The 14,133-nt window shown below is 40.8% G+C and overlaps 1 protein-coding gene across 1 annotated transcript in view; it reads left to right on the top strand.

Annotated features, from left to right (window-relative positions):
• Positions 1 to 14,133, top strand: part of TENM1 (teneurin transmembrane protein 1) — a 616,814-nt gene that overhangs the window by 309,557 nt on the left and 293,124 nt on the right. The window contains exon 6 of the mRNA XM_066581697.1: positions 11,526 to 11,764. Coding sequence (XP_066437794.1) covers positions 11,526 to 11,764 — 239 coding nt within the window. The remainder of the gene's footprint in view (positions 1 to 11,525; positions 11,765 to 14,133) is intronic.

The following is a 14,133-nucleotide window of genomic DNA, read 5'->3' as shown; positions in this document are numbered from 1 at the left end:
TTTTTAGTTACCCTGTCTTCCAGAAAAAATGCAATAAAAAGCGATCAAAAAGTTGTATGTATTCCAAATTGATACTATCGGAAACTACAGGACATCCCGCAAAAATTGAGCCCTTGCACAACTACGTCGACAGAGAAATAAAAAAGTTATTGCGCGCACAAAATGACCGCAGAAAATGATTGAAAAAAATTAAAAATACTTTAAAAAAAATACAAGTAAAAAAATACAAGTACTACAGCAAAAAAAAACTACATAAGTTTGGTATCGCAGTAATCGTACTGACCCATAGAATAAAAATATCAGGTCATTTTTGTTGCAGTTTGTGCGCCGTAGAAACAGGACGCACCGAAAGATGGTGGAATGTCGTTTTTTTTTTCCATTTCTCTCCGCTAAGAATTTTTAAAAAGTTTTTCAGTACATTATATGGTACAATAAATAGTGTCATTGAAAAATACAACTCGTCCCGCAAAAAACAAGCCCTCATACAGCGACGTCGATGGATAAATTAAGGAGCTACGATTTTTTAAAAGGGAGTAGGAAAAAACAAAAATGGAAAAAAGCAAAAAAGCCTGGTCACTAAGGGGTTAATGGATTCGTCTTCATGAGCACCTATTCTATGTTCCTTCATTTGGTGCAGCAGAGACCTCACGGACTAAAAGCAGTCTATAGTCGGTGCGCAAATCCGCAAGGAGGACATGAAACACTGTGCAAACTGCAGTGAAAAGAACACATCAGGACCCCCTTGGCCTTTTAATCCACATAAAGGGTGTGTTGTGCACGTGTTAAACTGGCCCTGCATGCGCAAAAAGTACAGTACTATGCACAGACACGCACACAAATGTACCTCATCAACCTCGTTCATACGCAAAAACGCAAGTGTTTTCCACATACGGTCCTGTGAAGACTCTTGTCTATGAAAATAGGTGAGAATGGGACCTACCATGACGCCTTTCACATGAACTAACGGTCTGTATGAAAAATCGGTATTCTGAATAGCCTTATAGGCATTTATAGGGGCCGTGTGCTGTACGTAGAATACACGGACAGTACACAGTCTGAAAACACGGCCGCGTGAACCTGCAGCCCCCCCACAATCCCCATCTGATCACTGGAGCTTTCGAAGCAGACAATCCGCTCACAGTAAACTGCAGTCGAATTTTCCACTTTCTTGGATAATACATTACAACAATGATACATTTTGCTTTCTGAACTGCAGTAGGTAATAAAACCACGGAGGGTGATTACTTTGCTAAGACTTAGATACAGTCACATAACATATATACCTGAAATGAATTTTCTAATAAAACCTCTGTAGTAAAATAAATAATAAATCTTCTGCTTAAATGTATTATTGTGCTGCAGTTTACAAGGAGCAGAACAGAACGCTGCATGCCGTACCATATATCTGCATCTAGTAAAAATGTGTCTTCAGCAAATAAGCAACTGCATTTTATAATAGAGAACGCAACACAATAAAGTACAAATATGAAAGGGAGATATAAGGGCGGTGTCACATCTGCATTGGAACATCCGGTCAGAGGTTTCACAGCAGATCCGGCTCGAAATACCAGAAGAGAACCTGCTGCGCTTCTTCTTCTGGCCAAAAGCAGCCAGGCGGAAAGCTAGGATTCACAGCCTCCAAGTCCTATGGACAACAATAATCAAAATACACAAGTGAGGAAAGGCGCTCATTCGGTAAATTCATGCAAAAGATAAAGGGCCCTTTTAGATGGAATGGCTTTGGCCATAGTTTTTGAAGTGGATCTGCTGCAGATTTTGACCCTTGTAGTTCAACAACTTACAATATGCGCGGCATTTGATGTTTTGTGCAACCCCGTCCCGAGTGGTTAGGATTAGAGATGAGCGAGCCTGCTCGGGTAAGGCTGTTACTCGAGCGAGCCTCGCCCTTCTCGAGTAACTGCATTCTTGTCCGAGCAGGCTCAGGGGGGCAGCAGGGGGGAGACAGAGATCTCTCACTTTCGCCCCGGCTCTCACCCACGCTGCCCTCCCGAGCCTGCTCGAACGAGAATGCAGTTACTCAAGAAGAGCGAGGCCCGCTTGAGTAACTGCCTTATCCGAGCAGGCTCGCTCATCTCTAGTTAGGATCTAGTTCCTCTTAATGAATACAGGTGTTTCCCTTCTTGCAATTCCAGGGCGAACAAGTAAACAGGGAGAACATTATTAAAGGTCCTTTTAGACAGAACATTCAGTGTAAACGCAGCCAGTGATTGAAAGACAAACGATAAATTTTCACTTTTCATTCATTTTCTGCAGACATAATAATCATTGTTGGCTCGTTCACTAATCATTCACTTTAAATATCGATCGTTGAGTCGTTCTCAGTTACTTATACAGAGAATATGAATGACCAAATGATTTCTCGTGAACGAGCCAACAATATATCTAAATATAAACAGGCTGACCGAGCGAAGTCTGACATCGTTCACTTATTCAAATGACAAATCATAGGTCTAGACAAACCTTAAGGGCTCCTTCACACTGGCATATGCATTTTTGCGGATGCTTCAACGCAACGGATTTGTGCTATGAACAAGTTTTTTTGTGTGCCTATCGGAGCATTTACCCGTACTTTTTGTGCACGCAGGTCATATTAATTTGTGTGCGGTACATGAAAACACCTCGATTTAAATGACTATTTAGCCTAATGAGTTTCAGATGTGTTCTTTCTTTCATGGAATTGCACAATGGTTCACACATTCTCTTACATATTGCAGATTCATTTGCGCATCCCCCAGAGACTTCTATATGGAGATTTAGTGTGCAAATTTGTAGAAAGATAAAGCATGTCCTCTTTTTTGTGTGCACGCTAAAGACAAACCCATTGACATCAGTGGGTTCTATTCTCTGCATATTGCGTGCGTATATTTTACGCATGCAAATACACCCGTGTGAAGGAGCTCTAAGTCAGAGCACTGCCAAATCTTGTAGAAGTAGCCTTTAGGACTCCTTAACATGGGCGTATTTTTCATCAGTATTTTGTGAGCCAAAACCAGGAGCGGGTCAAAAATTTGGAAGAAATGCAAATCTTTCCAATATACTTTCTCTCTGTATGTTCTACTTCACTTTTTGGTGAAAAATATGCCTACATGAAGGAACCCTTAGGGCTCAGTCACATGGGCGCATCCAGGCGCCGATGCACCCGTGTTACTGCACAAAGAAGACGTCCGCACTGCGGGTGCGGACGATATGCGGACGACTCTCCGCACTTCCGGCTCCATTGCCGGTCATGTGTTCTTTCTTCCGGCGGTGCGGAGAGTCGTCCGCACCTGCAGTGCAGTCGTCTTATCCTGCAGTAACACGAGCGCATTGGCGCCTGGATGCGCCCTTGTGACTGAGCCCTTGGAGATCAGTTGGATTATGTTTGGAAATTTTAGTCTTCACTAGCATACGTCTTCCAACTCTGAAGAGCAATCTTTGACATGTACTGTACAAAGTCAATGAAACAAAGCAGTCTAATGAAACTATTATATGACCATGAGGACCATACCGTACTTTAAGCAGAATATTACTTTGGGTGATTTTCGTTCGGAATTGTGAATTTGTTCATATCATGCTTGACTGAACTCTACTTTTGTTTTTTTGTCAGTTGAAATCACCTTAGGGTTTTCTAATAGAGATTTGTATCGAGGTATACTGTAGATGTGTGAAATTGTCATTTCATTTGTGCATCTGACATTTTATGTTGGGTAGAACTCACCGAGGTCTTAACCCTTTGCAATCCAATTTTGGTTTCAAAGTTTCCTAGAAGGTTTTCTCTTTCTGCCATTATACAATAGCACCATCTGCTGGCTAGAGCTAGTACTGCGGTATGGGACATGCTGGAGAGGCCTACGACAACAGAGTGGCCAGTAATATACAGTAAGAATACCCTCCTGGATGTCTTTCGACATTAGAGCTGCACAGCCTTCAATCAGAATGTCTTTAGACGTCAGACAGTGGATTGGAAAGGGTTAAATCACTCCCATCTTATGTATCACTATCTTTGTATTTACTATGAGCCTGATGAAAATTCCTGTTCAAAATTGAAACGCATTGCAAATTAAAGATGGATACAATTTCCAAAGATTATCAGATTAATACCTGAGGGTTCCAAAATTTGGATGGCAGTGTTCTGACCCCACAGTCTCCGACACTACCCAATACTAATCCCCTCGTATGTCAACTGTTGTATTGTCAACAATGAAATCTTGGTACCTCAAACAGGCAAAAAAGAGACACCATACTGATAAGTATAATTTACTGAGCAATCAATGCACTGAACAGATCACACAGCAGGCGTAATGTAGAGTGATAATATGATTTGAGAATAGAGTTATTATTCGCCAAGTGTCAGCTGTATGACAATAGCTTGGACACAAAATAAAGGGAGTTTGGGAATTTGCCAACCACAGATTTATCATAGTTAAACCAGCCTAGGTCAAAATGGCACAGACTGAAAAGATGAAAGAATCTTAAGGACAAAGGAAGCCATTATGTAACCACAGATTAAAAAAAACACATAACTGACATTGATAAACTTTTGGAAATTAGGCAAAAAACCCTAGGGAAAAAGGAAAGTTACTAACAGAAGCAGAAGCTACATTCTGATTCTGGTACACAAGTGCAGACACAATCTCATCTAAAAGGTAATAGAAAGTTTAGATGTTTTTAGACAAAATGTTTTATTCTGATAATATATAGTACGGTTACGCAAACGAGGATGAATATTGTTATATGATAGTTTAAGTTTCTTCAGCAAGTTTGTTGTTAAATAAAGGCCGGAAATTTTAAGGCCTTGACTCCATCTTGGATCTCTACTAATCAGTCCATTCTATTGTATCAGGTATTTTCTCAATCTTCAGAGAAGTCACAGCTATCTGATATACCATATATACTAGAGTATTAGCCGACCCGAGTATAAGCCAAGTCAATACGTTTTACCACAAAAAACTGGTAAAACCTATTGACTCGAGTATAAGCTTAACTATACTCAAGTATATAGTAGGTAAAAAAACCCCGCAATACTCACCTCCCAGCCGGCGTCTATGTCCCCGGCGCGATGGTCCCCCCAGCGGTGCAGCAAGCTGCTTGAAAATTCCCCCACCGTCCGTGCTGTGTAAGTAAGCGCTGTGATTGGATCGAGCACTAGCCAATCACAGCCGGTGCTTTTTCGGCACAAAAAAATACTTATACTCGAGTATATATAGTATATTTGCACTTTTAGGGCTCAGTCACACTGGCGCATTGGCACCCGTACACAGGCGCCGATGTGCCCGTGTGACTGAGCTCTTCCTGCAGGAAGAAAACGGCCGTACTTCAAGACGAACGACTCCCCGCAGCGCTGAAGAAAGAACACATGACCAGCAATTAAGCCGGTCACATGTTCTTTCTCCTGGTGCTGCAGAGAGATGTCCGTCTTGAGGTACGGCCGTCTTCCTCCTGCAGTCACACGGGCGCCGATGCGCCCGTGTGACTGAGCCCTTAACAGCAGGGTTGTAGATTCAGAGAAGAGAACTGAGTTTAGGACAGCATTTAATTTGTTTGTCAGGGATTAGGAAGAGTACGGTTTTTCCTTAGGGAGAGCACCCAGTGGGGAGACTTATAAAGCCTTGCATGCTCCTATGGGAAATTTATGCAAATGGTGAGATGGAACAATGTCTCTACATCACCACCAATTGGAAGGCAGCATTCCTGAAAGTCAATGTCAGACTTTTTAACAAGCCTTGTAACAATGATTGGGAATATTAGCCAAAACCAGAGTCTTCTCCAGAAGGAAAAGATAAATTTGCCCTGTCATATTATTCAGTAATATTAACCAATAAATCCGCCAAATCAATGATGAAACTGAATTATTTCTTAATTCAGCACCTACTTATCCATGGGATGTCAAATAAAGGCTCGACACGAATGAAAGATTTATCTAGATCATTGAAGTTCTTTTTGACAACAAATGATCAGGCACTTGTAGAAATAATTCTTAATCCTTGACATACCAGATAGTTGGTATTTAGTTACTTTGGGATCTTGCACACATGGTAGATTTGCTACGGAGTTTCTGCAGTGTAACAAATCTGTAGCAAGTCTGCAAAATAATTGCCACGTGGAAACACTCCCTTTTCCCCTTATTACTTTACTAAAAGCAGCTTCCAGTTCAAATTCTTCTCAAGAAGTAGGAACATCAAGCAGTAAAATAGTTTTGTATGAATGGCTGAATGACTACATATCCAACACTCAGCAATATTTAACTTTTGAGCAGCCTGTAAATGCAATATGAAAAGGTTCTTTAAGTTTTATATGCAGCTCACATTTTAAGCGGTATTTCAGGACATTTACTATTGATGACCTATCATTAGGTCTAGCCCGCTGCACTGATGATCAGCTGAGTGGGGGGGATCCCGAACGGGTATGACTCCAATGATCAGCTGAGCGGTGGGGATCCCGAGTGGCATGCTTCTGCCATTCAGCTATTGTTGACCTATCCTAAGGATAGGTCATCAATAGTAAAAGTTCTGGAATACCTGTTTAACTCTAGGTGGTCTTGCTACCTCCAAATCACTGTTATATAAAGAAAAATGGGTCTTATTTGGAACATGCATATTTGATTATCAACCTCAAAATCTAATAGGCAAAATACATTGCTCTTGTAGTTGATATGGAGACATGTATCAATAGATACTGTAGTTCCTTGCCAAGATTTGGGTCCAGCAGGCTGATATGCATTCTTCCTGGCTCTTGTGGTGCTTTCTTTGATGGAATTGTAACCAGTTTCAAAATGGTACTCTGTTGCTCAACCAGAGGTGCGGCTTTTTTACAGTGAGAGTATCCTTTGTCAATAACTTGGGCACAAAATAAGGGAAGTTGGGGAGTTGCTCAACTATTGATAGTTTGTAGTTAAACTGACCTAGGTCAAGAGATCGCATGCTAAAAGAATCTCAAGGACAAAGGAAGGCATTTTCTAACTGCAGAGTTAAAACATAACTGCCATTGATAAACTTCTGGCAATTAGTCCAAAACCGAAGAGAACATTCTGACTCTGGTACACAAGTTCATACACAAGTTCATCTAAAAGTCTTTTTGCATACTGTGATGCTTTATACTAATTACATATAGTATAGGTATTAGAGATGAGCGAGTATACTCGCTAAGGCACATTACTCGAGCGAGTAGTGCCTTAGCTGGGTATCTTCCCGCTCGTCTCTAAAGATTCGGGGGGCCGGCGCGGGTGACAGGTGAGTTTTGGTGGGTAGCGGGGGGGAGACAGAGATCTCCCCTCCGTTCCTCCCCGCTCTCCTCCGCCGCTCCCCGCCCACCGCCGGCCCCCGAATCTTTAGAGACAAGCGGGGAGATACTCGGCTAAGGCACTACTCGCTCGAGTAATGTGCCTTAGCAAGTATACTCGCTCATCTCTAATAATTATATAATAATTTTACGTTTCTTTGTCAAGTTTCTTGTTGAATAGAGACTACATATTTGAAGGCCTTGAAACACATACCGAACTTTATCTGACGCCATTTTGGATTTCTACTTATCAATTCCATCCACATCAGTGATTCTAACTATATGGGCTTCAATTCGACTTATGTCTTATAGATACTACTCTACTAGACAAGTACAGTATTGTTTGTGATCATAAAGTTCTATTCTCTGGTCTGACTGTACTGCTTGAGAGAGCATTAGCCTTTTGTCTTGTTCCTGTTTCCCCTGTTAGTTGACTTCCAACAATTCCGTAATTGTGTCAATTACTTTCCCCTTCCTAGTTGTCAGAGAAGATCCCCTTTACTAATTGACAGCAGGTTCCTGTAGTTACAACAACCATTTTGCTTTCTCAGTAGACGCAGAATGCTCCTAATTTTCCTACTAGTTGAAGTATCCCCCTGCCTATTTGCCTTGTAGTCACAACAAGACTTCCCCAAGTCCCCTTCCACGGTATTCACAACAGGAATCCCCCACACAACCGTTTCATAGGACTCATAGACGGCTTATTGAAGTACAGCAGCCAAACAGTAGAGCAGGTTGCACAGGTTTTTATGTCATTGTAAAGTCACTGACATATGACAAATCTTCACAAAAATGAGTGGGTCTGCTAGGCAACCTTTTTATAGTTACGAGGGTCATATAATGTCTCTGTTTACTGGAAATAGATTGATTCATGCAATTAACATAATATTCTCAAGACTCAATATTCTCAAGGTATTCCTCCTTCATTTTGAAACTAATTTGCTATCACCGTTGAAGGATTTAACTACCAGTGAATTGTTTTCACCACTGCCCATTTGGTTTTTCAGGATTCTACCAGTTTGTGATTATATTTCCTCTTAGTAAACCAAGTATTGAATAAACCATTAAGTTTGACTTGTTCAAGGGAGTTTAGAGTAATAGCTGAGATTCTAAAACTCATAATCTAAAGTGTATTAGACTGAATTCCTTTAATCCGCAATTTCTTATAGTCTGGTTCAGCGCTAACAAGACAATCTGGATTCTTTTAACCCCTTGAGGGGCGTGCCGGAAAATTTCCGGGACAAGCTCCACTGCTCATAGCAACATAGCCCGGAAGATTTCCGGGCTATGTATCACTATGGGAGCTGCAGAGCACAATGCCACAAGCTGTGACATTGTGCTCTGCCTGCACAGACCCACAGAGAACAAAGCAAGGACTTTGAAAAACCAGCAGAAGATATTGCCGTCATGCCGGCAATCTCCTGCACTGGTTTGTTTACAGGTTGCCATAGAGACCATCGGCTTGTCAGAAGCAAGCTGATGGTCTCTGTGGCAGGGAGAGCTTGGTACTTGTCTGTCAGAGGACAGCTAGGTACCTGCTCTTACAGCAGAGATCAGAGAAAACCTCCGATCTCTGCTGTGTTAACCCTTTACATGCTGCAGCCTATGTGACTGCAGCATGTAAAGGGCTGTCACTGCAGCATGTAAAGGGCTGTCACCATCGGACCCCCGGAATGTGATCAGGGGTCCTGATGGGTCCCTGTGGAAGTCCCCTAAAGGGACAAAAGAAAAAAAAAAAGTAAAAAAATTATTTAAAAAATTATAAAAACACTTGTCTCCCTTTACTTTGTAGAAAAATCAAAAATATAATCACACATGTGGTATCCATGCGTCGTAATGACCCAGAGAAGGAAGTTAATACATTATTTAACCCCTTAATGACATGGCCCCTTTTTTTCTTTTTTCCCCATTTCTTTTTTTCCTCCCCCCTGTTTAAAAAATCACAACTTGTCCCGCAAAAAACAAGCCCTTATATGGCCGTGTCAATGGAAAAATGAAAAAGTTATGGCTCTTGAGACGCAACTGCAAAATTAGTTGAAATTCAATGATTAGACCATTTTAAAAAAACCTGCCCTGGTGGGCACGACAGGGTGGTAGGAAACCCGCCACTCAAGGGGTTAAGGGTGCTTTTAGATGGAATGATTCATTCTAAAAATCATTAAAATGAACGAAAGTAAACAATAATTGTTCAGCACATGTGAAACACTGAACGAGAAGTGAACAATTCTCGTTAAACAAGTCAACAATCAACCTGTCTGTCTAAACAGGCTGCACAAAAGCGAACAAGCTGCTGATGACGTCATCAGTTCGTCCACTCGTGCAAACATCAATTGTGCTGTCTGAAAGGATTCTAAAACTGGAAGAGATAACCAGTTATGGGACTCTTCTGATAAAAGGTATTGTGCCATCAGGACAACTCTTTTCCATATAAAGGATTCCCTGCTGAGGATCCTTCTATACTAAGTACCTTTTACATGGGTTGATTCTTGGCCCAATGTAAATGAAAGCAGATCAACAATAGTGTTGATTAGCGCTCTTTGCTTTTGTTTACAAGGATTTAGAATTATTGCCATGAGGATGAATGGTCATTAGTACGATCTTTCCACCAACAGGCCAGCTGTAAATCTCCCTATTCATACCGGGAGATGTACAGCTGATGAGCAAGCATTATTATGCCCACTTAAAATCAACGATCAGCCAAAGAATAAATGTTACATAGGCTGATTGTCAGGCAAATGAACATACTGAGGAATGTTTGTGACAAATTATTGTGCCATGTAAAGGGGTTTTTAGTCAGAGAAGAAAGCTGCAAAGAGCAGCTCATGCTCTTAAAAAGTTGATATGACCATATTGTCATGGCTATTATCTGATATCTAATATAAAAAAGCCTACAGGCTTTTTTTGGCACCACACTTTGACCCCTTTGTGTGACCTTTGGTGGATGATTTTGTTATCATTAGATTTGTTACATCCTCACTAGAGTTTAGCGAACGTACTCTGCCGAGCGTGATGCTCGTTCGAGTATTAGCATACTCGATGGTGCTCGTTACTTGAACGAGCATCACGCCATGTTCGACCCCGCCCCAGTTTTTGACACACGAACCGAAAAAAAAAAAGCTCGGGACCCGGCGTCCCACATTCAAAAATGCTCGAGTATCCCATTGTAGTCAATGGGGTTCGTTACTTGAGAAGAGCTCTCGAATTCTACGAAAAGCTCAAATAACGAGGAACCGAGCATTTGGGTGCTCGCTCATCTCTAATTCTCACCACCACTGCAAAGTCATAAAATTTGTGGCCCTGTCAGGCCAGGTCAAAATTCCTATGTTAAGTCTAGCGGCACTGTTGTGCTTCAGTCACTAGGGAGAGTCAAGTGTGGGTAAGCAATCTTCATATCAATTACTTACCATTTCAACTGTTGCCATTTCCCCAAAACATGGAAGACCAAGCCTTGGACGGTCAACAGTTCAATACGAATCCTTGGCTCGACAGCTTTTTAAACATTTACAACCATTTTTCCAAACATATTCCTGTTGCGAACATTGTATCAATCTAGTTACATTAATGCATGCTCATCTGCAGGCTGGTTGCCTGGGGTCTGTTTGGCAAAGATTTGTATCCTGGCGGCATGTAATTTTGAGCTGTCTTACTGGACTTGGTCACTCTTTCACTCTTTACAAGTAAGTTTTATACGCTTTTCTATGACTGTATAATAAAAAAATATATATCAGATAATCTGGAGCCTATCAGATCTTATGAATGGCAGGCAAATGGAATCTTCCAGTATTGACAATATTTGTCTAATGCTACGGACAAAAGCCTATTCCTATGGGTTTTAATCCATTTTAATTTTCATCTGTTCAGTTCTCTGTTATGAGAAGCAGGGTTATGGAGGTAGATCAGCAATCCGGAGTGTAGACCTTTATTGCAACCTTGTGATTTTCTCATCAAAAAAACAATAATGATGTGTTGGCAGACATTAATTATTTCTTCAAATGTGTCATTTCTACTTGTATTACTCACAAAACATATGTGCTTTCATTTGATGCCAAATCCAACGCCTTTTGCGAGGTCATACAGTATTTAAATGCTAAGTATGCTCTGCACATTGTGTGTTTTGCTAATGAAGTTTATAAAAGGTGTTGTAACAAAAGAATTCATGATCAAGAAGAACTGGCTAATGATTATTGCTACCCTATACTGCATGCTGATGATGTTTATAGCATTTGAGCCTCTTTTTATCCTTGCAGGCATTTCCTCTTCAAGCACGGATCCGGTACATCTCCAATCTTCAGTGCTGCTGGCCAGAATTACCCTCTAACTTCAAATACAGTCTACTCTCCACCTCCGAGACCCTTGCCCAGGAGCACCTTCTCCAGGCCTGCCTTTACATTTAACAAATCCTACCGGTGCTGTAACTGGAAATGTACGGCCTTGAGTGCTACGGCAATTACAGTAACACTAGCACTGCTGCTTGCGTATGTTATCGGTAAGAGTTTGGCTCTCTGTCTTTACCTATTTTCACCATTATATGTGCAATATAATATAGTATGTATTGAAGCATCCCATGATGGATTCTCTAGAGCTGCAAGACGTAGAGCATTCCCACTAATGCCTTCCCAGGGCTACTTTTCTATTTTGCAAAGTTGCCAACTTTTTAAAATAATTTTCAGGGACAGTTGTCTGCTGAGCTAGTGGATTCACTTCATCAATAGTCTGTTTCCAAGGGCTGTCTGGCTGTTCTATAATATGCATTATATTATGTTGGACAAATTTCATTAGAATGTGTTACAATTTATTTGTTGTCAATTAATATTAACTTTAAAAGCCCGGGATGTGAATAGATGGTAATAGATGAGTATGACCTGCAGAAGAGGACATTTATTTTGCAGTTGGTCAGCAATGAAAAACAAGGGCATTTCCAGGAACGCATCTTCGAAACCTGAAAATGTCCCTGGAACAAAGAACGGTTGGCAAATAAGTGTATTGTCATTCACAAACAATGACATTTGTACAGCCAAGTAATATGTCCCATCTGGCTTCAGTTATATATATTATGATGACTCAGTGACAATTCCAATGCTTTATAACCGGCAGTACATGTAAACAGGAAATCTGTATTTATCTACAGACAACAACTATATCTGATGCTTAAAATAGGGTTTTTTTACCATATAGGATCATTATCTCTTAAAGGGAATATAGTGTTCAAATATGGCATGATGATGATGATTAATAGAGATGAGCGAGTACCCAAATGGTCGGGTCCGGGTTATTCGAATCAAGCTTTTCGTAAAATTCGAGAGCTCTATTCGAGTAACGAACCCCATTGACTTCAATGGGAGACTCAAGCATTTTTGTATGGGATCCGCTGATTGCTGAGCTTTTTTTTTGTTCTCTCTCTCTCCTCCGCCAAGCCAGCCACAAACTACCATTGACGTGCACAGCGTTGCAGCGGGGAGGGGTCAAAACTGACACGTCGCAGCGAGGAGGGGTCAAAACTGGGGGGGGGGGGGTCGAACATGGCGTTATGCTAGCTCGAGTAGCGAGCACCATTGAGTATGCTAATACTCAAATGGGCATCAAGCTCGGAAGAGTACGTTCGCTCAACTCTAATGATTAACCATTCAGTTGTTGCCACTCTGGGTCAACTCTCACCATCAGACCTCAACGTGGCGAAGGAGTATAACTGTAGAGTGATCATATGCAGGCTAACTTTGCACAAAAATGTGCTACTTTCCTTGTCACTTACTAAATATGAAAAGTGATTTAAAAAAAAAGTGGGAGACATAGTCAAAATTATCAAGAACAGTGCCGAGACATGGAACAGATTTTGGTGTAAATCTACACCTGCTCATGGCATGCCTAAATTAGACTTTTTGACTGTGAGTTCCAAATGCACTAAACTTATTAACAGGGGTGCACTGCACCTATCTTTTTTTACTTAGACTGGCATAAGATACGACAGTCTTAGTAAATATCGGCCATATTGTTTACATGTTTATGTTAAGGGGTACCTGCACTTTCAGATAACTTTTGAGAATAAGCTGTCATGTGTGTACATGAGTAATAAGACTATTATTGGCTGTCATAGGACTTGTAAACTACATTTTTACCAGTTTTCCCCTCTGCAGGCTTTATATCTAACCAGTTAAATGCTGCAGTATTTCTGTGTGTGCCCCCCCCCCCCCCCCTCACACACACACACACCACCACCACTCTTCCCCATAGATGTCTATGGGCAGCATAAGTCATATCTTCCACCACTCCCTGTATTCCCTCTTGTTTTCTCTGTTAATAAAAATAGACTTCACTTTAAAAATGAGGTAGATGCAAATTTGAGGAAAGGAAGACCCCTAGTGGCTAGCATTTTGGATGGATTTTTCAGCACAAAAATGTCATTTTATGTAAATAAAGTGATTTTCTGGTCATCATATTGACTATCAAAGTAACACAAGATGGCTCAAAGTGCAGTTACCATTTTTTAAAATGTTTTTGGAGATTTTTTTTTTTTTAATTTTCCACATGATTGTCTATATATATTCTAAATTAATCCTAAAATTTAGCAGGTTACACACTGGCCACTGAGCTTAATTATAGGCTTCTGTACAATCAGAAAATTAAAAAGGAATTTAAGAAAGGAATCGTTTCCATATTTGGTTCTAATTTTTAAAAAAATCTAGGTAATATATTCCCTTTAAATTCATTGTAACAAAGTAATGAAATCAGTGCAATGGATAGCAGACATATTTTTTTCTTTTCAATGGGATCGCGGCACTCTTTGTCATGAGGGTACAATAGTTGGAATCAACACAGGCCTGCTGAGATTTGGGGTGTCTGCTGATCTTGGAATTAAAT

Source organism: Eleutherodactylus coqui, chromosome 10 (genome assembly GCF_035609145.1).
Source record: "Eleutherodactylus coqui strain aEleCoq1 chromosome 10, aEleCoq1.hap1, whole genome shotgun sequence".
NCBI classification, from domain to species: domain Eukaryota; kingdom Metazoa; phylum Chordata; class Amphibia; order Anura; family Eleutherodactylidae; genus Eleutherodactylus; species Eleutherodactylus coqui.
This window is presented reverse-complemented; position numbering and strand designations above follow the sequence as displayed.